At 48.0% G+C, this 24,129-nt stretch overlaps 2 protein-coding genes across 2 annotated transcripts in view; one reads left to right on the top strand and one right to left on the bottom strand.

The window, feature by feature from the left end:
* Window positions 1-6,818: 6,818 nt before the first annotated feature.
* On the top strand, window positions 6,819-22,038 carry LOC137898184 (engulfment and cell motility protein 2-like). The gene is made up of 21 exons (XM_068742190.1): window positions 6,819-6,896; window positions 7,214-7,254; window positions 7,601-7,673; window positions 7,755-7,805; window positions 8,455-8,624; window positions 12,372-12,471; window positions 12,737-12,888; window positions 13,534-13,612; window positions 16,931-16,966; window positions 17,270-17,320; window positions 17,927-18,049; window positions 19,340-19,459; window positions 19,541-19,645; window positions 19,727-19,835; window positions 19,942-20,078; window positions 20,499-20,662; window positions 20,817-20,929; window positions 21,012-21,119; window positions 21,207-21,289; window positions 21,379-21,456; window positions 21,838-22,038. The coding sequence occupies exons 1-21, from the start codon at window positions 6,819-6,821 to the stop codon at window positions 22,036-22,038; spliced, it is 2,172 nt and encodes a 723-aa protein (XP_068598291.1).
* Window positions 22,039-23,437: 1,399 nt separating this feature from the next.
* Window positions 23,438-24,129, bottom strand: part of LOC137898639 (peptidyl-prolyl cis-trans isomerase FKBP11-like) — a 2,757-nt gene continuing 2,065 nt past the window's right edge. Inside the window, exons 5-6 of the mRNA XM_068742682.1 lie at window positions 24,128-24,129; window positions 23,438-23,707 (exon numbers count right to left, since the gene is read on the bottom strand). The exon at window positions 24,128-24,129 is cut by the window's right edge and continues 69 nt beyond it. Coding sequence (XP_068598783.1) covers window positions 23,505-23,707; window positions 24,128-24,129 — 205 coding nt within the window. The 3' untranslated portion in view covers window positions 23,438-23,504. The remainder of the gene's footprint in view (window positions 23,708-24,127) is intronic.

Raw genomic sequence — 24,129 nt, 5'->3', positions numbered from 1 at the left:
TTATAAATAATACAGGCACTCATCGTTCACGTTTATGTCATGAAGACGGCCTCTGTTTCATTAATGGATATGTTAATTTATAATTGATGGGCTGTTGTGTTGCAATGTTGTGCTTTTACATCCATCTTCATTGCCTGTTTGTGACTCGCATTCCGTTCATTGTTAGGATATTTGTCATGCGAGTACTGAAGTACTGCAACGCCTTCGTGTCGCTGCGCTCGTCCGCAGAATGTCCAAACGGCAGCACCTGCTGGTCGTGATCCCACCACACGTGCTGCAGCAGGCTGCACGGATCAATGCAGTGTTTCATCCTGTTTGTATACAACTAAAAATACACTTACACAATGTAACGTTACCAAGTCAACAAAATGAGCAGGTCACCGGTGGTATGAAGCTAACGTCACACCGGACCCGGTGGAATCAAACGTTCTTTATACTCTTAATATTTTCCACCTTATAACATTTATTTACTTGAATGGAATCAGTTGTAAAATCTTTGAGGTAAACATTGCCAGAAAAATCTTGCAAAACAAAATTCGGAGTGAGTGAATCCTAAAGTCAGACCTGTTCAGTTATTGCTTTACTGGCGGTGAGGCTGAAGCTGCACGGCGGTGAGGATGCACGGCCGTGAGGCTGCACGGCGGTGAAGCTGCACGGCGGTGAGGCTGAAGCTGCACGGCGGTGAGGCTGCACGGCGGTGAGGCTGCACGGCGGTGAGGCTGCACGGCGGTGAAGCTGCACGGCGGTGAGGATGCACGGCGGTGAGGCTGCACGGCGGTGAAGCTGCACGGCGGTGAAGCTGAAGCTGCACGGCGGTGAAGCTGCACGGCGGTGAAGCTGCACGGCGGTGAGGCTGCACGGCCGTGAGGCTGAAGCTGCACGGCGGTGAAGCTGCACGGCGGTGAAGCTGCACGGCGGTGAAGCTGCACGGCGGTGAAGCTGCACGGCGGTGAGGCTGCACGGCCGTGAGGCTGAAGCTGCACGGCGGTGAGGCTGAAGCTGCACGGCGGTGAGGCTGCACGGCGGTGAGGCTGCACGGCGGTGAGGCTGCACGGCGGTGAGGCTGCACGGCCGTGAGGCTGAAGCTGCACGGCGGTGAGGCTGAAGCTGCACGGCGGTGAGGCTGCACGGCCGTGAGGCTGAAGCTGCACGGCCGTGAGGCTGAAGCTGCACGGCGGTGAGGCTGCACGGCGGTGAAGCTGCACGGCGGTGAAGCTGCACGGCGGTGAAGCTGCACGGCGGTGAGGCTGCACGGCGGTGAAGCTGCACGGCGGTGAAGCTGCACGGCGGTGAAGCTGCACGGCGGTGAAGCTGCACGGCGGTGAAGCTGCACCAAATGGCACCAGTCGAATCCTCTGGCAGCATTTTGAACGAGGCTAGCTTTGCAGATCCGGTTTCCCTTTGTGGATCCTTAAAGTGCTTCAACTTAATCTTCCTGATAATGACTGCAGTGTTTTATTTATTTATACATGTAGTAACGTATTTGTCCTTCATAAATCATGCAACCCATTCAAGATGGATTTAAACTTCACATGGACCAATTTAAATAACTCGGATCTGATCGCATCCAAGCATGTTTGGGCTGCGTCTGATTCTTCTCTGCTTGGTCTGCAATGAAGGAGATGACCAGTCGTCCATCATTTACTGCCTGCGGAGCAGTATCCCGTGCAGTATCTCTGCTGGCGTGTACTACTTGGAGTCGGCAGTAATCACTGGGCCTCCATGTTTCCACTCTTAATGTAGGCGGTATTTCAGCGCACTCAGTTTTCTGTGCCTCTTGATGTCTTCACTGGGACAAGCGTGTTAAAGCAAGGCGACGCATTTGGATCTGCAGTGATGGCGCATTCTCAGTGGCGGTAGTGTTGCAAGATAACTAGCTCCTGGGATATTTGCTTCTCCTAACCTCCCCAGCCGAGTGCTCGTGTGTCTCTAACGCTGTGAGATGTTTGTGCCAGTCGTCGAAGATCGTCTGAGATATATATCCTCCCTCCTATTGGCCTATTTTTGATATGAGTGAAAAAAGCAATTGATGTCTGTCAGTCTACAGAACAAATAAGTGATGTAAGCCTTATAGTTCTAAGATGGCGTAACCTTTTTATTGATGAATGCTCTACTTGAGTTGCTGGTACGCTCGAATCGAGAGTAAACTGCTTAACGCGTCCTCGACTCTAGATGTTATGTGACTTCTCTTGTTTTTTTCGAGCTCAGTGTCTGTTAAACATTTGAGATCGGATGTGTCCTTGTGTGACGACAAATGTACCAGAAATACTATTTTTGATGTCGTGCATGAACTAAATCCATTCAGCTGTTAGGTCTTCAAAGTTGTTGTCTCATTGAGTTGGTGTCATTGTAAATCAGCCCCTTCAGATTTGCAGGTGAGCCAGCGTTACCTGCTCGTCTCAGGCTGGTTTCTGTACCAATAAAGATGTACCGTGCTGTGAACGCAATGGGCCTTCGATTAAGTCACTTTGTTTCTTTTAATTGTGTAGGATTTCTTTATTTTAAAAATATTTGGATTATTGGTTGAACCAGAAAAGCGTTATGGAAGTGTCACTGAATTGTTGGTGGCTGTGATGGCAGTTATCAGTTTCCTGAGTTTTATCAATCAGTGGGGAAAATAACTGCAGGTTAATCCATATAATCGTTAGTAGCAGTTTGATTAAAGGTAATAACGGTTTAAACTGTAAAACACTCACAGGGCACTCTTTGGTATGGAGAACCTTTATTTATTTCCCTTATCACAACAGCCTTTACATAATTATTATTTATATTAAAACCCTTTGAAGCCGAGTGTCTCGTATTAGACGCGCTTTTGCAGCCATTTCGTGTTGCTGGAATTTGGATAAAGCGTTAAATTCAAAGGGGGGTGCGCTTCGATGGCGATCATTTGTTTTCATTAATTTTACTTTAATAGTGTCAAAAAAGGTATTGATCACACGTTGCGCAACATGATGCCTATTTAAGTAAGTGTGATTAAATGCCGTCCCCTCTTTAAACACACCGGGACTCGAGCCGATGTCGTTCGGAGCGTCGCGATCAGAACCACCGTGGGTTTTACACCGCGTCCCGTGGGCGTGGGATCGTCTCCGTTCCTGAAGCAGAGACGCGGACGCGGACACGGACACGGACACGGAGAGCATCCTCCACGGCCCAGCCACACGGTGAGTAGCGCTGATTAGCGACATTAGCAGCTAGCCCTCCAGCTAGCCTTCTAGCTAGCCAGGACATCGTCTCAGCAGCCCCCGAGAGAAAGCTGCACCATGCCGGGCTGCAGTGGAGGGTCCGGGGGGGCAGCAGACGTGGATGACGGTAGAGAATTATGCGCTGCTTAATACACCGGTAATATGAACGTTATGCGCTGCTTAATACACCGGTAATATGAACGTTATGCGCCGCTTAATACACCGGTAATATGAACGTTATGCGCCGCTTGATACACCGGTAATATGAACGTTATGCGCTGCTTGATACACCGGTAATATGAACGTTATGCGCTGCTTGATACACCGGTAATATGAACGTTATGCGCTGCTTAATACACCGGTAATATGAACGTTATGCGCCGCTTGATACACCGGTAATATGAACGTTATGCGCTGCTTAATACACCGGTAATATGAACGTTATGCGCTGCTTGACACACCGGTAATATGAACGTTATGCGCTGCTTAATACACCGGTAATATGAACGTTATGCGCTGCTTGACACACCGGTAATATGAACGTTATGCGCTGCTTGATACACCGGTAATATGAACGTTATGCGCTGCTTAATACACCGGTAATATGAACGTTATGCGCTGCTTGATACACCGGTAATATGAACATTATGCGCTGCTTAATACACCGGTAATATGAACGTTATGCGCTGCTTAATACACCGGTAATATGAACGTTATGCGCTGCTTGACACACCGGTAATATGAACGTTATGCGCTGCTTAATACACCGGTAATATGAACGTTATGCGCTGCTTGATACACCGGTAATATGAACGTTATGCGCTGCTTAATACACCGGTAATATGAACGTTATGCGCTGCTTGATACACCGGTAATATGAACGTTATGCGCTGCTTGATACACCGGTAATATGAACGTTATGCGCTGCTTGATACACCGGTAATATGAACGTTATGCGCTGCTTGATACACCGGTAATATGAACGTTATGCGCTGCTTGACACACCGGTAATATGAACGTTATGCGCTGCTTGACACACCGGTAATATGAACGTTATGCGCTGCTTGATACACCGGTAATATGAACGTTATGCGCTGCTTAATACACCGGTAATATGAACGTTATGCGCTGCTTGATACACCGGTAATATGAACGTTATGCGCTGCGTTATATTGATCACCTTTACCGTTAATAGTTTTACACGTTATTGGTTTCTTCTGATTAAATAAGCCTGTTGGCTTATTGAGAGTAACTGAACTGTTATAGCTAACACAACACGCGCACACACGCACTCACACGCACTCACACGCACTCACACGACCTGTCTCTTTCATAATATACGAGTGGAGCAGTCGCCAAAATGTTGCTTAATTAGTTGAATGTCCGAAAGATGTTTTTCTCTATTCGCCACTATTCATCTTGCAGCCGGAAGGGGGCGCCACTCTGCATATTCAACCAGCTAGCTAGCTAGCTTTCTTTTTGCGCAAAGTTAGGCTCTTCTGGGCTCACATGTGTGAATACTTAATTGAAGCCGGAGCAGGCAGGAGCCCCAAAATAAAATGGCGTCAGAAACATTGGTGTGTGTGTGTGTGTGTGGGGTCGGGGACAGAAGGAGTTCACTGCTTTCAGGATAGAGAGCTGCTCCTTAGCCGCTGCTGTTGCTATGCTACAACCACCAGACAGCGCTGCTGCTGTTGCTATGCTACACCCACCAGACAGCGCTGCTGCTGTTGCTATGCTACAACCACCAGACAGAGCTGCTGCTGTTGCTATGCTACAACCACCAGACAGAGCTGCTGCTGCTGCTATGCTACAACCACCAGACAGCGCTGCTGCTGTTGCTATGCTACAACCACCAGACAGCGCTGCTGCTGTTGCTATGCTACAACCACCAGACAGCGCTGCTGCTGTTGCTATGCTACAACCACCAGACAGCGCTGCTGCTGCTGCTATGCTACAACCACCAGACAGCGCTGCTGCTGTTGCTATGCTACAACCACCAGACAGCGCTGCTGCTGCTGCTATGCTACAACCACCAGACAGCGCTGCTGCTGCTGCTATGCTACACCCACCAGACAGCGCTGCTGCTGTTGCTATGCTACAACCACCAGACAGCGCTGCTGCTGTTGCTATGCTACAACCACCAGACAGAGCTGCTGCTGCTGCTATGCTACAACCACCAGACAGAGCTGCTGCTGTTGCTATGCTACAACCACCAGACAGCGCTGCTGCTGCTGCTATGCTACAACCACCAGACAGCGCTGCTGCTGCTGCTATGCTACAACCACCAGACAGCGCTGCTGCTGTTGCTATGCTACAACCACCAGACAGCGCTGCTGCTGCTGCTATGCTACAACCACCAGACAGCGCTGCTGCTGCTGCTATGCTACACCCACCAGACAGCGCTGCTGCTGTTGCTATGCTACAACCACCAGACAGCGCTGCTGCTGCTGCTATGCTACAACCACCAGACAGCGCTGCTGCTGTTGCTATGCTACAACCACCAGACAGCGCTGCTGCTGCTGCTGCTATGCTACACCCACCAGACAGCGCTGCTGCTGTTGCTATGCTACACCCACCAGACAGAGCTGCTGCTGTTGCTATGCTACAACCACCAGACAGAGCTGCTGCTGCTGCTATGCTACAACCACCAGACAGCGCTGCTGCTGTTGCTATGCTACACCCACCAGACAGAGCTGCTGCTGCTGCTATGCTACAACCACCAGACAGCGCTGCTGCTGTTGCTATGCTACACCCACCAGACAGCGCTGCTGCTGTTGCTATGCTACACCCACCAGACAGAGCTGCTGCTGCTGCTATGCTACAACCACCAGACAGCGCTGCTGCTGTTGCTATGCTACAACCACCAGACAGCGCTGCTGCTGTTGCTATGCTACAACCACCAGACAGCGCTGCTGCTGCTGCTATGCTACAACCACCAGACAGCGCTGCTGCTGTTGCTATGCTACAACCACCAGACAGAGCTGCTGCTGCTGCTATGCTACAACCACCAGACAGCTACGATAAAAATCACAACGATAAAATCACATCAGCAGACACAAAGCCCAATCACAGAAACCTTGAACTCAAGATTCATGTGTGTTGTTGAAGGCCTATTGATCCGCTATTGATCCGCTTACAGACAGAAGCCTGAGGATCCGGGCTCGAACGGACGGTTGGCATGACAACTCTGTGGGCTTCTGTCTTCACAGGGGAACCGATAGAGTTTCACAAAGCAGAACTTCCAGAGTGACTGACCGCCTCAACACGTCTTCATCGGTGAGGAATCCTGGAGATGACTTTAAAGTTAATGATCAAACTGTTACAAATGTTTTAAACACTTTGACATACTGTAGGAAAGCATTATGACAAAGCACAAGGTAACCCTTTATCATGATAAGTAGAACATTAAAAATCAATGTGTAATGTGAGCAATACATAAAAAGAAAATAAATATACATTTAAAAGCATTGATGTTGCAAAATGGAGTTTTATTGGACTAGTCTTATACTTATATTCATTCTGATTAGATGAGTTAATAGTCAGCTATAATTTCCCCCTGATATTTGCAGAATCATTTATTCAGTTATCATTATTACTCTTGTTTCTCCAGCAGGCTGCTTCAATAAAGCCGCCATGCCGCCCCCGGCTGACATCGTGAAGGTAGCCATTGAATGGCCCGGTGCCAACGCTCAGCTCATAGAGATGGACCAGGTCTGTGTTTAAACGCACCTCAAAGCGCTTTAATCCTTTACAGACTCGCCTGATGTCTGGTCTGATTGTGAAAGAGAAGGCGTTATCGTCAAGGCTAGTTCAGCAGCAACGAATCCGTGTAGAATAGCAGGAAGAGGAAGGAACTGGACCTGGGGGGCTTCCATGCTGCTTCTTGGTGGAATTGGGGCGTGGATGAGGTGGACTTTGTTGTAAATTTGTATGAATGTAATTCACGGCAGTGTGATTTATGAATTATGTTTCAGTCCCGCTGTATTAATACACTTAATATTTGTTATTCCTATTGTTGCTTTTCGCAGAAAAGACCTTTGTCCTCGATTATACGAGAAGTATGTGACGGGTAAGCATCACTGTCTGTTTGTCTGTCTGTTAGCACGAATACTCAAAAAGGTACGGACAGATCCTGATGTTAGCAGGAACAGATGAGTAAATGTTGGTGGTGATCCACAAGAGATCCTGGATTACTTTGAAACTGCATCTGGATCTTGATTTAAAAAAAAAAAAAAAATCCCGTAAAGTTTTGAGAGCAATCCGGATACCTGTCTGGATACAAAAAAATCCGGAATGTACTTACCAAAAATCACAGTCATAACGGGTTCCAATATGCACTTGCGTGGAAAATGTCTTCTGGATCTGGATCTAGTGTGTATATAATCCTTGATGTATTTATTTCTCTTTATTCTCAGCTGGTCTTTGTCAGGCTCAGAGCAGTTTGCGCTGCGCTATGCTGACGGCCCGCAGCTTTACATCACAGAGCAGGTGGGTGGCGCTGTTTCCTGCTGTTGATGATGACGTCGCCGTTATTTGGTGTTGAATGCTGTTGAATTAATTATGTTGTAGAGTCGCGGTGAAATCAAGAATGGGACCATCCTTCGTTTAGCCATCTCACCGGTGAGTCACGAGTGTTTATTTCTGTGTGTCTTTTGTAGTAAACCTAAAAGCTTTTAACGCTTCTGTTCTCTGAAGAGTGCTGCTTTTAGGAGTTAGGGTTAGAGTTAGCACCAAAACTCTGCAAGTGCTGCTCAGAGCACCGTTAGATAAACTAGAAGACTTCCTGCTTCACATTATTATACTTAAAGTACATATCTTAATTCCAAAATTCCCTTTTTATTTCAATTTACTTTGGTGAATTTATTGATCTCAGGGACCATGCACAACTGCATTACTCTTAAGTAATCCATAATTAATATCTGAATGCTTTTCTACCCATTTCCTCGGAATAAACAAAATTACTTTCACATATCCAAAAATGTAATAAAAGGCAGAATATAAACTTTATGCTGACACACTTGAGAATAAAAGTGGAATGTGCAGGTTTCCAGATCGACTGGGAGCTTCTTTGATTCTCGGATAATTGTAGGACGGTGGAACAGAAAGGTAGCGGCCGGAGGCGGACCGAGAAGCTCGGCTCGTTTACTCCGCGCAGCCGAATAAAGCTTTTCAAAAGTGCAGGCGAGACGTTCTGCACCAAATACATCAAAACGTGTTGTTGAGCTGAGCGGTTCAGAGCCGTGAACAGAATCTTCTTTGTTACAAACAGGCTCGTGCTGCTCGTCAGCTCTTAGAGAGGATCCAGTCTCATGTTATCGACGCCCGCCTGGAGGCCCTAAAGGAGCTCGCCAAGCTCTCCGCGGACCCAACCTACGCAGCAGAATTCATCACCATGGAAGGCATCGGGACGCTGGCGCGCCTGGTTGAGAGTGGAACCCAGTGAGTGTTCAAGCCTCGCGCTGCATCCATGCGTCAAGATTTAGTGCTTCCATAGTGGGAGGTGTGTTCAAGCCTCGCGCTGCATCCATGCGTCAAGATTTAGTGCTTCCATAGTGGGAGGTGTGTTCAAGCCTCGCGCTGCATCCATGCGTCAAGATTTAGTGCTTCCATAGTGGGAGGTGTGTTCAAGCCTCGCGCTGCATCCATGCGTCAACATTTAGTGCTTCCATAGTGGGAGGTGTGTTCAAGCCTCGCGCTGCATCCATGCGTCAAGATTTAGTGCTTCCATAGTGGGAGGTGTGTTCAAGCCTCGCGCTGCATCCATGCGTCAAGATTTAGTGCTTCCATAGTGGGAGGTGTGTTCAAGCCTCGCGCTGCATCCATGCGTCAAGATTTAGTGCTTCCATAGTGGGAGGTGTGTTCAAGCCTCGCGCTGCATCCATGCGTCAAGATTTAGTGCTTCCATAGTGGGAGGTGTGTTTAAGCCTCGCGCTGCATCCATGCGTCAAGATTTAGTGCTTCCATAGTGGGAGGTGTGTTTAAGCCTCGTGCTGCATCCATGCGTCAAGATTTAGTGCTTCCATAGTGGGAGGTGTGTTCAAGCCTCGCGCTGCATCCATGCGTCAAGATTTAGTGCTTCCATAGTGGGAGGTGTGTTCAAGCCTCGCGCTGCATCCATGCGTCAAGATTTAGTGCTTCCATAGTGGGAGGTGTGTTCAAGCCTCGCGCTGCATCCATGCGTCAAGATTTAGTGCTTCCATAGTGGGAGGTGTGTTTAAGCCTCGCGCTGCATCCATGCGTCAAGATTTAGTGCTTCCATAGTGGGAGGTGTGTTCAAGCCTCGCGCTGCATCCATGCGTCAAGATTTAGTGCTTCCATAGTGGGAGGTGTGTTCAAGCCTCGCGCTGCATCCATGCATCAAGATTTAGTGCTTCCACAGTGGGAGGTGTGTTCAAGCCTCGCGCTGCATCCATGCATCAAGATTTAGTGCTTCCATAGTGGGAGGTGTGTTCAAGCCTCGCGCTGCATCCATGCGTCAAGATTTAGTGCTTCCATAGTGGGAGGTGTGTTTAAGCCTCGCGCTGCATCCATGCGTCAAGATTTAGTGCTTCTATAGTGGGAGGTGTGTTTAAGCCTCGCGCTGCATCCATGCGTCAAGATTTAGTGCTTCCATAGTGGGAGGTGTGTTCAAGCCTCGCGCTGCATCCATGCGTCAAGATTTAGTGCTTCCATAGTGGGAGGTGTGTTCAAGCCTCGCGCTGCATCCATGCGTCAAGATTTAGTGCTTCCATAGTGGGAGGTGTGTTCAAGCCTCGCGCTGCATCCATGCGTCAAGATTTAGTGCTTCTATAGTGGGAGGTGTGTTCAAGCCTCGCGCTGCATCCATGCGTCAACATTTAGTGCTTCCATAGTGGGAGGTGTGTTTAAGCCTCGCGCTGCATCCATGCGTCAACATTTAGTGCTTCCATAGTGGGAGGTGTGTTTAAGCCTCGCGCTGCATCCATGCGTCAACATTTAGTGCTTCCATAGTGGGAGGTGTGTTTAAGCCTCGCGCTGCATCCATGCGTCAAGATTTAGTGCTTCCATAGTGGGAGGTGTGTTTAAGCCTCGCGCTGCATCCATGCGTCAAGATTTAGTGCTTCCATAGTGGGAGGTGTGTTTAAGCCTCGCGCTGCATCCATGCGTCAAGATTTAGTGCTTCCATAGTGGGAGGTGTGTTTAAGCCTCGCGCTGCATCCATGCGTCAACATTTAGTGCTTCCATAGTGGGAGGTGTGTTTAAGCCTCGCGCTGCATCCATGCGTCAAGATTTAGTGCTTCCATAGTGGGAGGTGTGTTTAAGCCTCGCGCTGCATCCATGCGTCAAGATTTAGTGCTTCCATAGTGGGAGGTGTGTTTAAGCCTCGCGCTGCATCCATGCGTCAAGATTTAGTGCTTCCATAGTGGGAGGTGTGTTTAAGCCTCGCGCTGCATCCATGCGTCAACATTTAGTGCTTCCATAGTGGGAGGTGTGTTTAAGCCTCGCGCTGCATCCATGCGTCAACATTTAGTGCTTCCATAGTGGGAGGTGTGTTTAAGCCTCGCGCTGCATCCATGCGTCAAGATTTAGTGCTTCCATAGTGGGAGGTGTGTTTAAGCCTCGCGCTGCATCCATGCGTCAAGATTTAGTGCTTCCATAGTGGGAGGTGTGTTTAAGCCTCGCGCTGCATCCATGCGTCAACATTTAGTGCTTCCATAGTGGGAGGTGTGTTTAAGCCTCGCGCTGCATCCATGCGTCAACATTTAGTGCTTCCATAGTGGGAGGTGTGTTTAAGCCTCGCGCTGCATCCATGCGTCAAGATTTAGTGCTTCCATAGTGGGAGGTGTGTTCAAGCCTCGCGCTGCATCCATGCGTCAAGATTTAGTGCTTCCATAGTGGGAGGTGTGTTCAAGCCTCGCGCTGCATCCATGCGTCAAGATTTAGTGCTTCCACAGTGGGAGGTGTGTTCAAGCCTCGCGCTGCATCCATGCATCAAGATTTAGTGCTTCCATAGTGGGAGGTGTGTTCAAGCCTCGCGCTGCATCCATGCGTCAAGATTTAGTGCTTCCATAGTGGGAGGTGTGTTTAAGCCTCGCGCTGCATCCATGCGTCAAGATTTAGTGCTTCTATAGTGGGAGGTGTGTTTAAGCCTCGCGCTGCATCCATGCGTCAAGATTTAGTGCTTCCATAGTGGGAGGTGTGTTTAAGCCTCGCGCTGCATCCATGCGTCAAGATTTAGTGCTTCCATAGTGGGAGGTGTGTTCAAGCCTCGCGCTGCATCCATGCGTCAAGATTTAGTGCTTCCATAGTGGGAGGTGTGTTTAAGCCTCGCGCTGCATCCATGCGTCAAGATTTAGTGCTTCTATAGTGGGAGGTGTGTTCAAGCCTCGCGCTGCATCCATGCGTCAAGATTTAGTGCTTCCATAGTGGGAGGTGTGTTTAAGCCTCGCGCTGCATCCATGCGTCAACATTTAGTGCTTCCATAGTGGGAGGTGTGTTTAAGCCTCGCGCTGCATCCATGCGTCAACATTTAGTGCTTCCATAGTGGGAGGTGTGTTTAAGCCTCGCGCTGCATCCATGCGTCAAGATTTAGTGCTTCCATAGTGGGAGGTGTGTTTAAGCCTCGCGCTGCATCCATGCGTCAAGATTTAGTGCTTCCATAGTGGGAGGTGTGTTTAAGCCTCGCGCTGCATCCATGCGTCAAGATTTAGTGCTTCCATAGTGGGAGGTGTGTTTAAGCCTCGCGCTGCATCCATGCGTCAACATTTAGTGCTTCCATAGTGGGAGGTGTGTTTAAGCCTCGCGCTGCATCCATGCGTCAACATTTAGTGCTTCCATAGTGGGAGGTGTGTTTAAGCCTCGCGCTGCATCCATGCGTCAAGATTTAGTGCTTCCATAGTGGGAGGTGTGTTTAAGCCTCGCGCTGCATCCATGCGTCAAGATTTAGTGCTTCCATAGTGGGAGGTGTGTTTAAGCCTCGCGCTGCATCCATGCGTCAAGATTTAGTGCTTCCATAGTGGGAGGTGTGTTTAAGCCTCGCGCTGCATCCATGCGTCAACATTTAGTGCTTCCATAGTGGGAGGTGTGTTTAAGCCTCGCGCTGCATCCATGCGTCAACATTTAGTGCTTCCATAGTGGGAGGTGTGTTTAAGCCTCGCGCTGCATCCATGCGTCAAGATGAAGCACGTCAGTGAAGCTGCATTAAGTCCCCTCTTTGTTTCCTCCAAGCTTTGGTGAAATGCTAGCCTTCACTCTCACGGCTTTCCTGGAGCTGATGGATCATGGCATTGTGTCCTGGGATCTCATCTCCCTCTCCTTCATCAAACAGGTACCTCCTCCAAACAGAGGGGAACTCACCTGGTACCTACTCGCCCACCATTGTAAATGTCAAGATCTGTTTTTTTTCTTTCTTCCTACGTACCAAACATGAGTGGGTGTCGTTGCCTAGCTACCGCTGGCGTTATGCGGGGCTCGCTCTCTGGTGGATTTGCTCTTTCATAAGATAAAACATTCTAGCCCGGCGGAATAGAAACTCCTGGTTTACACATTTCATAGTGACCTCTGAGTGACCTGGTCTTCTCTCTGGCCCTCAGATTGCAGGCTACGTGAACCAGCCCATGGTGGATGTGTCCATCCTGCAGCGTTCTCTCGCCATCCTGGAGAGCATGGTCCTCAATAGCCACAGCCTCTACCATCGAGTGGCACAAGAGATCACTGTGGGCCAGCTCATCGGACACCTGCAAGTGTGAGCACACACACACGCACAGGGGCTTCAGGCACTCTGATTCCACATGCATTGTGTGAATGGAGATGTTTGGTTAGCGAAGGGTGAGCTCAGGATGCTTGGATGACCCCAGACCAACGTCAAGGCCTTTAATAAAAGACAGGGGGGGGGGGGGAACAAGACACAGTTGGGGACAATCAGGAGAAACGGGGAGTCAAAAGTCTTTCAGATTGTTAGCAAGCATAAATAAATAAAAGAGCCTGCTAGTACAAGGTATTAGAAAACGTTACTCAGGATTTAAACAGCAGGATGATGCGTTTGGGATCTCTAATAAATACATTTCGTGCCTGAGAGACGTGTTTCTAGTTCTTGGAGACCTGCGCCACAGAAACCAGCTACTCAAGTGGGCCTCTTCAGCAGGACAAATTCATTGTTGCTTTTGATATTTCCATTATCTCGAGTAGTGAAAAAGGAATTGTAACATTTGAATTGTCACTTAGGACGATTATTATTGCTAATGTGGACGAATGGCATCTAAACGTCCTGCGCCCTTCTGTGTTAGTCGTGGTAAAATCAGAGTGAAGTTGTATAGTTGTTAGCCTGTAGGGGCCACACACGGAGCACAATACTTCTAACTGGTTGTTGCGCTGCTTGATATTCCTTCAGGTCAAACCAGGAGATTCAAACCTATGCCATCGCCCTCATCAATGCGCTTTTCCTGAAAGCACCAGAGGACAGACGGCAGGTCAGTGGGACAGGAAAGGCTTGTAACAGTTACTCTAAGAAGGCTTCCCATATATAACACATGAACTCAGAATACCAGGATGCTCTTTGGTGTGGAAAGATCTCCCCCTTGCTGCTTCTGTCGTCAGCATCAAATGTCATTGCTAGACGTCTGTCTGGCGTGACGCTGTGATGGCACGCCGCTCCTCTGACTTCTCACTTTCCTTTAAAGTTTGTGCTTTTGTGATGCCCTCGTTTCAGAATAGCTCAGCAATGAAGACCATCAAGCTGTGACGCGAGGAGGATGATGATGTAGCGTTTATTCATGGACTCGTAATTAAATTAAATTAAATTAAACATAGCATTGCTCTGATAAAATGGAAGGTTGGACCTTTAAATTCAGTCAATGCAACAAGGGCGTGGACTTTAAATCCAGATTGTAATTCGATCCAAGCATTGGGCGCCAAATAACTAAACGCAGTCTTTGCCAGTTCAGCTCGTACGATGGGTATGACAGAGCATCCGTAGAGATAAAGGCCCAGACAAATATTAATATATATATATATATATGGCTACTCCACCAACATTTCTTTATCAATCAGGAAAAGTAGTCGGTGAAGGCCGTCGGTCGTCATGGACCCGTTTCATGCCGGGCTATTTTTTTGCAGAGCGGGGGGTAATTAAATTAAAAAGAGGAATATAATCTAACCACTAAACTTTATATTATGCACGTGCAATAACTATTAAACAAGTATTACACCAAAATATCTACTCACCATATGTTGTGGGTGGCCCTCGATAATTGCTCCTTGGTCTCTGTGCTGAAACAGTTTTGAAGGCTTCATTTGAAGGCCTGGTTTTCCAGCTTGTCTCCGCATGCAGAGCGGACTTGGTGCACGAGTCACCTGTTGATAAACCGTGTTTTAAGTCTGACTCCTGGTTTGTCTGTTCAAATAAGTTTTCTTTTCTTGGAGGTTGTCGGCTCCTCTTCCGGCTCCTCTTGTTGCTCCTCTTCTGGCTCCTCTTGTTGCTCCTCTTCTGGCTCCTCTTCTGGCTCCTCTCCTGGCTCCTCTTCTGGCTCCTCTTCTGGCTCCTCTTGTTGCTCCTCTCCTGGCTCCTCTTGATGCTCCTCTTCTGGCTCCTCTTGTTGCTCCTCTCCTGGCTCCTCTTCTGGCTCCTCTTCTGGCTCCTCTTCTGGCTCCTCTTCTGGCTCCTCTTCTGGCTCCTCTTCCGGCTCCTCTTGTTGCTCCTCTTGTTGCTCCTCTCCTGGCTCCTCTTGATGCTCCTCTTCTGGCTCCTCTTGTTGCTCCTCTTCTGGCTCCTCTCCTGGCTCCTCTTCTGGCTCCTCTCCTGGCTCCTCTTCTGGCTCCTCTTGATGCTCCTCTTCTGGCTCCTCTCCTGGCTCCTCTTCCGGCTCCTCTTGTTGCTCCTCTTGATGCTCCTCTCCTGGCTCCTCTCCTGGCTCCTCTTCTGGCTCCTCTTGATGCTCCTCTTCTGGCTCCTCTTCCGGCTCCTCTTCCGGCTCCTCTTCTGGCTCCTCTTGTTGCTCCTCTCCTGGCTCCTCTTCTGGCTCCTCTTCTGGCTCCTCTTCTGGCTCCTCTTCCGGCTCCTCTTCCAGCTCCTCTTCTGGCTCCTCTTGATGCTCCTCTTGATGCTCCTCTTCTGGCTCCTCTTCCGGCTCCTCTTCTGGCTCCTCTTGTTGCTCCTCTTCTGGCTCCTCTTCCGGCTCCTCTTCCGGCTCCTCTTCTGGCTCCTCTTGATGCTCCTCTTGATGCTCCTCTTCTGGCTCCTCTTCCGGCTCCTCTTCCGGCTCCTCTTGTTGCTCCTCTTGTTGCTCCTCTTCTGGCTCCTCTTCTGGCTCCTCTTCTGGCTCCTCTTCTGGCTCCTCTTCTGGCTCCTCTTCTGGCTCCTCTTCCGGCTCCTCTTCCGGCTCCTCTTGTTGCTCCTCTTGTTGCTCCTCTTCTGGGTCCTCTTCTGGCTCCTCTTGTTGCTCCTTTTGATGCTCCTCTTCTGGCTCCTCTTCCGGCTCCTCTTGTTGCTCCTCTTGTTGCTCCTCTTCTGGCTCCTCTTCTGGCTCCTCTTGTTGCTCCTCTTGATGCTCCTCTTCTGGCTCCTCTTCTGGCTCCTCTTGTTGCTCCTCTTGATGCTCCTCTTCTGGCTCCTCTTCCGGCTCCTCTTCTGGCTCCTCTTCTGGCTCCTCTTCCGGCTCCTCTTCCGGCTCCTCTTGTTGCTCCTCTTGTTGCTCCTCTTGTTGCTCCTCTTCTGGCTCCTCTTCTGGCTCCTCTTGTTGCTCCTCTTGATGCTCCTCTTCTGGCTCCTCTCCTGGCTCCTCTTCCGGCTCCTCTTGTTGCTCCTCTTGTTGCTCCTCTCCTGGCTCCTCTCCTGGCTCCTCTCCTGGCTCCTCTTCTGGCTCCTCTTCTGGCTCCTCTTCTGGCTCCTCTTCCGGCTCCTCTTGTTGCTCCTCTTGTTGCTCCTCTTCTGGCTCCTCTTCTGGCTCCTCTTGTTGCTCCTCTTGATGCTCCTCTTGTTGCTCCTCTTGTTGCTCCTCTTCTGGCTCCTCTTCCGGCTCCTCTTCCGGCTCCTCTTGATGCTCCTCTTGTTGCTCCTCTTCTGGCTCCTCTTGTTGCTCCTCTCCTGGCTCCTCTCCTGGCTCCTCTTCTGGCTCCTCTTCTGGCTCCTCTTCCGGCTCCTCTTGTTGCTCCTCTCCTGGCTCCTCTCCTGGCTCCTCTTCCCCGTAGCAAAGAGACGTTTGTTTTAGCTAGTTTACGGCTTTGTTTTTTTCGAGTAAAGTGTCACGTAACCAAGAAGATTCACAGGCGCTGGCCACAAGAGGGCGAATGGAATCAGCTGTTTTTTAATAATAATATTGAAGCGGGACATAATGTGCTGTTAAACTGTTTTCGGACAATACTACATTTCTCTTTCTACTTTTCATTGGTTACTCTTTCAGATTTAGATTCAAATGTATTTTTTCATTAGTTTTCTTTTTTCTTTTCTTTTTTTGCAGTTCTGGTTTTGCAAGTTGAGCATCACAGAATTGTTCATGTATATATGATGATTTAAAGATCATTCTTTTCTCTGATGAGTGATAAAATTGATTGATTCAATTTTTCTAACCCGTTCAAGCCCAGCCATGTAAACCAGTCAGTGCAAACCAGTCAGTGCAAACCAGTCAGTGCACGGCAGCCTGGCAGACCAGAGTAGCTAGCGGCCATACTTGAAGTCCGTATTTGACATCGTGTTCATCTTGATGTATCCCTGTATCTTATTGTGTATATGTGCACTTTTTGTTTCCGTTGCTGTTGCACCCCGCCCCTTGTTCCCTCCCATCAACCTGTAGGAGGACTATAGTAACCCGATGGAGCAGCACCTCACTGTGAGTACTCGTCTGTCAGCGTCTCGTAGCGTCCCGTCACCTCAGAGGGCGTCTCCTCCTCCTTGCTCCTCCTCTTTCTGTGCCATGTCCAGTCGCTGTGTACTCTGGAGATAGACCGACTGTTGAGGGCTCGGCCATATTTTATAGAAGTAATTCAAACCGGTGCTTGAAGTGTAGCTGCCATTTTAGTTCCATTACAGAAGAAGATTAAACGTTACAATTATGTGTGCCTCTTTTTGTGTTCTCTGGTATCTTCCTTTCATTTGACTTGTGTTGAGTTACTATATTTTTACTCCTCTTTAGGAAATGGCAAGCACGCTGGCTCAGAAACATCTGAGGTCCATCATCCTCAACGTGAGTCTCACATTGGTAGCGCTTCGGCTTTGACCTTCTAGATGTGCTCCATGTCGCTCTACTTGTCTTTCTTGCTGCTTCTTAACAATGTTGCTGTCAACGATTGCTACATCTGTCACAGCTTCCCTCTTCTGCTTCTGGTCAAAGGCCACAACATCTGTTTGGGTAGCCAGCAGCTGCTTTTGGTGGTTCCTCCTACAGGGACTTGGAGACGCCTGATCCATGTTCCTGTGTGCTGTCCCAGCTCGCACCCTCCCGTCAGCCTTTTTCAGATTGGGTCCTATCTGGTGGTTCTGTAGCTCGAGTGCTGAACTTCTCTTCTCATCAGAGCCTCCATGCTGTCCTTCCCATGGAGGGGCTTGATCTACCACAATGTTTCTTCCTCATCTTGTCTTCTGTCTCCTCGTAGGGAGGCGTGTTTGTTGTTGTTGTTGTTGTTGTTGACAGGTGTTTGTATTTACGGGGCTTTCCAATCATGGACAATATGTGGAGCAGATCAAATGATTGGACTTCGATTTGTGCTTGTTTTCTCTCACAGTTAAGTTGCTCTGTGTTGTGTGAGTTGAAGCACAAATGAAGTCTTTAATTAGCGTTCTTCTTTTCCAGCATGTTATTAGAGGAAATCGACCAATCAAAGCAGAAATGGCGCATCAGCTTTATGTGCTGCAGGTTTTGACTTTCAACCTTTTGGAGGAACGAATGATGACAAAAGTGGATCCTAATGACCAGGTAAAAGCTCACATTCATTTGGCATGTGTATTTCTGTTGTGCCTTCTTCAGGATATTAATTGAAACACACCTGATATCAATTAAATAAACTGAACATTCCGTAAAACACGCCCCCATGAAGCCCACGGGTTTAGGGCTTATGTTGGTACTGCATGAGGTACTGTGGTACTGCATGAGGAAGTCTGGAGTGGCAGAGAAGTATGTCAGAGTAGTTCAGGACATGTAGGACAGCAGTGAAGTGTGCAGTGGGGGTAACGGGGGGGTTTAGGGTATGATGAATGATCAAAACCCATAAAATGCGGTCTTGTTTCCGTTGAAATTCCTTCGTACATAATTCATCGACATGTAAGAGTACCAATAAAACTAAAAGTAAATCCTTTCTGCTTGCCAGGGATCACCAGAGCTCTGTCAGCTTTGCTATTGTACCACATGAGTTTTCCTCCATGTTGAGTCCGCATGACGGATTGGGAGTGTCATGTATATCATTAAAGGCCCATGAATAATGTATATCATTATTATTTTTATTATTATTATAAACTTTATTACAGGCTCTAGACCCAATAGTAAAAACATACAACACAAAAACACAGCAAAACATCATCTTATTCAGGAGAGTCTTAACAGACACCAATACCAACGTTTCCATAGATACGATTGATATCTGACCGAGCTGCACCTGGGATTTATAAGCATCAATATGATACTGTTTCGGGACCCATCAAGTCGGGACATGAACTTAAACATCAGGTTCCTCAAGAGGGCCTGTAGAGTGCTTGTATATCATTAAAGGTCCATGAGTAATGTATATCATTAAAAGTGACATGAATAATGTATATCATTAAAGGTCCATGAATAATGTATATCATTAAAGGACCATGAGTAATGTATATCATTAAAGGACCATGAGTAATGTATATCATTAAAGGACCATGAATAATGTATATCATTAAAGGACCATGAGTAATGTATATCATTAAAAGTGACATGAATAATGTATATCATTAAAGGTCCATGAATAATGTATATCATTAAAAGTGACATGAATAATGTATATCATTAAAGGACCATGAGTAATGTATATCATTAAAGGACCATGAGTAATGTATATCATTAAAGGACCATGAATAATGTATATCATTAAAGGACCATGAGTAATGTATATCATTAAAAGTGACATGAATAATGTATATCATTAAAGGTCCATGAATAATGTATATCATTAAAAGTGACATGAATAATGTATATCATTAAAGGACCATGAATAATTCTTCTGTTGTCTTGCTGCATCAGACTCAAAGAGACATCATCTTTGAGCTGCGTCGGATCGCATTTGATGGAGAGAATGACCCCACTGGTACAGAAAAGCGAAAGGCCATGTACTCCAAGGATTATAAGATGCTTGGTTTCACTGTAAGTTTATGCAACAGAATGCATTTCATGTAATTCGTTTTGTTTTCGTCTTGACTAATGTCATTTCGGTTTTAAATGCAGAACCATGTCAACCCGGCCATGGACTTCACTCTGACTCCTCCTGGGATGCTGGCTCTGGACAACATGCTGTACTTGGCCAAAGTTCACCAGGACACGTATATCAGGGTCGGTACTCCTTTCAGGCTCGACTCTGCTCACCTCACAGAGTCACACCTGACGTGTCCCCTCAAACATGACACAACGCAGATTGTCCTGGAGAACAGCAGTCGTGAGGACAAACACGAATGCCCCTTTGGCCGTTGTGCCATCGAACTCACTCGAATGCTGTGTGAAATACTTCAAGTTGGACAATTGCGTAAGTACAGTACATGTGTACAGTATTTGACAAGTAGAAAATCACCAGGATCTCATTGCTCCTGTCCAGGAATGTGAGTTTGTCCATCATGCTTCTTCCTTTGCAGCGAACGAGGGCTGCAACGACTACCACCCGATGTTCTTCACTCATGACCGGGCGTGGGAGGAATTCTTCTGTGTCTGTATCCAGCTTCTTAATAAAACGTGGAAGGAGATGAGGGCCACAGCCGAGGACTTCAATAAGGTGGGGCACTAAAGAAAGGACTCCTCACAGAGCCATGTTCATGCTTATAACATTGTGCACTGGATTTGACCACATTTACAAGATGGAACGAGCCGTGGTCTTTTTAATGTAGTTAAAACTAGATTGGTTGAGGTTTCCTCCAAATGAATGTTAGTCTTCAAATTTAAGCACTTAAAAAGCGAATGTGTCTGTTTTTGGGCTGTTAGATAATGTACGATAATTGTATTCTTAATGATATTGTTCCTCAGTCTCCGGAGGGCAACATTTAAATCAGTGTTTATTTACAGAGACAGAAACATTCCTGCCTTAGACGGAGGGGAACAGAATTCTTGGTTCATTAACTAACAAGACGAGGAGATGGGAGAAGGTCTGCTCGGCTTTTACTGTCCATTTATTTGTGTGCACGGTGGTTCTAATCAGGTGATGCAGGTGGCCCGTGAGCAGATCACCAGGGCTCTGGCAATGAAGCCGCCATCTTTGGACCAGCTGAAGAATAAGCTGCGAGGCCTCAACTATTCAGAGATCCTGCGTCTGCGTCAGTCGGAGCGAATGAGCCAGGATGACTTCCAGTCTCCTCCCATCATGTCAGTCTGTGTCTACAATACCTCTGGAAATACTCTCGTACTAGTTGAACCCAGCCAAAGACTTTAGCTTTTACCATTAGCTCTAATCCAAACCAGTAACACTGTAGGTGGGTGTGCCTTCGTCCCCGTGGCTCATGCTGTGTTTAAACTGTAGTGAGCTACGAGAGAGAATCCAACCGGAGATCCTGGAGCTCATCAAGCAGCAGCGGCTGAACCGGCTGTGTGAGGGAAGCTGCTTCCGTAAACTGGGGAACCGCCGAAGGCAAGGTACAAACGCTCTCAGCGCAGACCGGCGCTTTCGTTCTTCGGAAGGACTTTGAGCTAATGGCGTTCCGTGTTTCCTTCATAGAGAAGTTTTGGTTCTGCAGACTCTCACTGAATCACAAAGTGCTGCATTACGGGGACCTTGATGAGTCGCCTCAGGGTGAAGTGCCTTTTGAGCTACTCGGTGACAAGAGTGAGTTACAGTGAAAGTTTATTCCTAGTAGACCACACTGCGCCGATAGAAACACTCACTTCAGTTTCTTTCTCCCCGACCTTGCAGTCCCGGTGTCAGATATCAAGTCAGTGGTCACCGGGAAGGACTGCCCTCATATGAAAGAAAAAAGTGCCCTAAAGCAAAACAAGGTTTTTAATGCCATTCCAGATCAACTTTCATCCTTTACGGTCTCTTAGGAGGGAACGCGCTTTTATTTCTCTTGTTTTATTTCTCTCAGGAAGTGCTGGAGTTGGCTTTCTCTGTTTTATATGATCCCGATGAGACGCTCAATTTTGTTGCGCCCAACAAGTATGAGGTAAGTGAAGTTTAAAGCTGCACTACTCAGTGTTTTTAGATGGTTCACATATTTGCGACTGGAAGTTGATGTATTGTGGTCACTCAACCCTCCTGGTGCCCTGAACCCTAAGAACATTTGTAGTGTCTTTGTTGGTTTGGCTTTGAAGTGAACGTAGCTTCAGTCGCTCTGAAGCCCAAATCATTGAGCAGCTGGCGTCTCTGTTATCTGCGTTAATAGGTAACTGTTTATAAAGGAGTACTTTCAGCTGGTTTTTGTGTCCCTTGACTTTAGAGGCTGGTACTTGGTTTTATTTACGTGACGGTAAAAAAGAGGACAAAGGTTTAGGACTGTCCATCGCCTCCTCTGTCCCCTAACCTCGCTGTTGTCTTTTCCGGGCAGTACTGCATCTGGACCGATGGTCTGTGTGCCCTGCTGGGCAGAGAGATGGGCAGCGACCTCACGCGCAGTGACTTAGATACGCTCATCAGCATGGAGATGAAGCTCCGCCTCCTCGACCTTGAGAACATCACTATCCCAGAAGCCCCGCCCCCTGTGCCGAAGGAGCCTAGCTCATATAATTTCACCTATAACTACAGCTGAGATGTGTGTGTGTGTGTGTGTGTGTGTGTGTGTGTGTGTCTGTGCAATGCATACATGTAGTACTCGAGTCCATTTCCTCAAAACGTTTGCTTTGAAATGTCTTTTCTGTTGGAACATTGGAGAGTTTTCTGAATTTCTCAGCTTGGAATGCCGTTTGGTGTTCCAAACAGAAGAACTGCGTTCATACTTCCACCGCGAGTTCAGATGTCAGGGTCCACTACAGAACAGTTCTGTCCAACTGGATCTCTCCGGATCCAGTGAGTGAAACGATTCCTGAGCAACGCCACGATTTGCATTCCTATTCTAAGTGAGAAAACCAGTTTCTAAATGAAGGAACGGTGCGTTCCCAGTGGTTGAATGGGTCTGTGAAGCTGCGTGCTTCATCTCAGTGGCCACCGTTTCAGCTTTAAACAGACTCTTCCTGCCCACGAGTAAAGCATTTCACAGGCCGAGTGGACTCCAGCGCTGAAACGACCTGACGAAGAGCTCTAGAAACAGGCATAGCGAAGCCGAGTGGACTCCAGCGCTGAAACGACCTGACGAAGAGCTCTAGAAACAGGCATAGCGAAGCCGAGTGGACTCCAGCGCTGAAACGACCTGACGAAGAGCTCTAGAAACAGGCATAGCGAAGCCGAGTGGACTCCAGCGCTGAAACGACCTGACGAAGAGCTCTAGAAACAGGCATAGCGAAGCCGACTGGACTCCAGCGCTGAAACGACCTGACGAAGAGCTCTAGAAACAGGCATAGCGAAGCCGAGTGGACTCCAGCGCTGAAACGACCTGACGAAGAGCTCTAGAAACAGGCATAGCGAAGCCGAGTGGACTCCAGCGCTGAAACGACCTGACGAAGAGCTCTAGAAACAGGCATAGCGAAGCCGAGTGGACTCCAGCGCTGAAACGACCTGACGAAGAGCTCTAGAAACAGGCATAACGAAGCCGAGTGGACTCCAGCGCTGAAACGACCTGATGAAGAGCTCTAGAAACAGGCATAGCGAAGCCGAGCGGACTCCAGCGCTGAAACGACCTGACGAAGAGCTCTAGAAACAGGCATAGCGAAGCCGAGTGGACTCCAGCGCTGAAACGACCTGACGAAGAGCTCCAGAAACAGGCATAGCGAAGCCGAGTGGACTCCAGCGCTGAAACGACCTGACGAAGAGCTCTAGAAACAGGCATAGCGAAGCCGAGTGGACTCCAGCGCTGAAACGACCTGACGAAGAGCTCTAGAAACAGGCATAGCGAAGCCGAGTGGACTCCAGCGCTGAAACGACCTGATGAAGAGCTCTAGAAACAGGCATAGCGAAGCCGAGCGGACTCCAGCGCTGAAACGACCTGATGAAGAGCTCTAGAAACAGGCATAGCGAAGCGGTCCAACATCACTAACCTGCGGTACAATCTCAGGCATGAATAAATATACAGCACAATTTATTTATACGCAAATTAGAATGATTTTTTTATTGGAATAGTTCTCATTTCTTCTTGCTCTTCTTATCCTTCTTCTTGCTCGGCTTCTCAGCATTAGACTTTGTGTAGAGATAAAGCCCCACGAAGCCGAGCAGCGTCGGCACTAGAGCCAGACACACGAGGGGAAAGACGTCGTTGACCGTTTTCTGCCACGCCGTCTGCTGCGCCAGAGAAACGACCTCCACCTCAAACTCCAGAGCGGCGCCGCCTGCAGCACATCCAGATGGACTTTAGCGTTTAGCGACAGCAGGTGCTGATCTTTGTTTTTCACGTGTCTCGATGTTGTGCTTGTGTAAACACACGGACATGAAATACTCAAATAATGATACATTTTTTTCACTAATACTCTTGATGTCTACAGATTGCATAATAAATTAAATACAGATTTAAAACCGATCAGTGAGACATTCTCCTTCATCCTTCAATCATTTCCACATCACCCATCCTGGTATTGTAAATACTCCGTCAGGCCTCAAACATGCTATTGTGTTTGAAATGAGAAGGTTTCTTGTTCAGTGAATGGATGAGTGTGACAGAGTGAGTCTTGAGACCGACAGAATGACAGCGATGGACGTCAGTGTGATTATGTTCAGTCTTGTTGTCAAATTGAACAAATATTATTTAATACCT

This window comes from Brachionichthys hirsutus, chromosome 8 (genome assembly GCF_040956055.1).
Source record: "Brachionichthys hirsutus isolate HB-005 chromosome 8, CSIRO-AGI_Bhir_v1, whole genome shotgun sequence".
Taxonomy (NCBI): Eukaryota; Metazoa; Chordata; class Actinopteri; order Lophiiformes; family Brachionichthyidae; genus Brachionichthys; species Brachionichthys hirsutus.
This window is presented reverse-complemented; position numbering and strand designations above follow the sequence as displayed.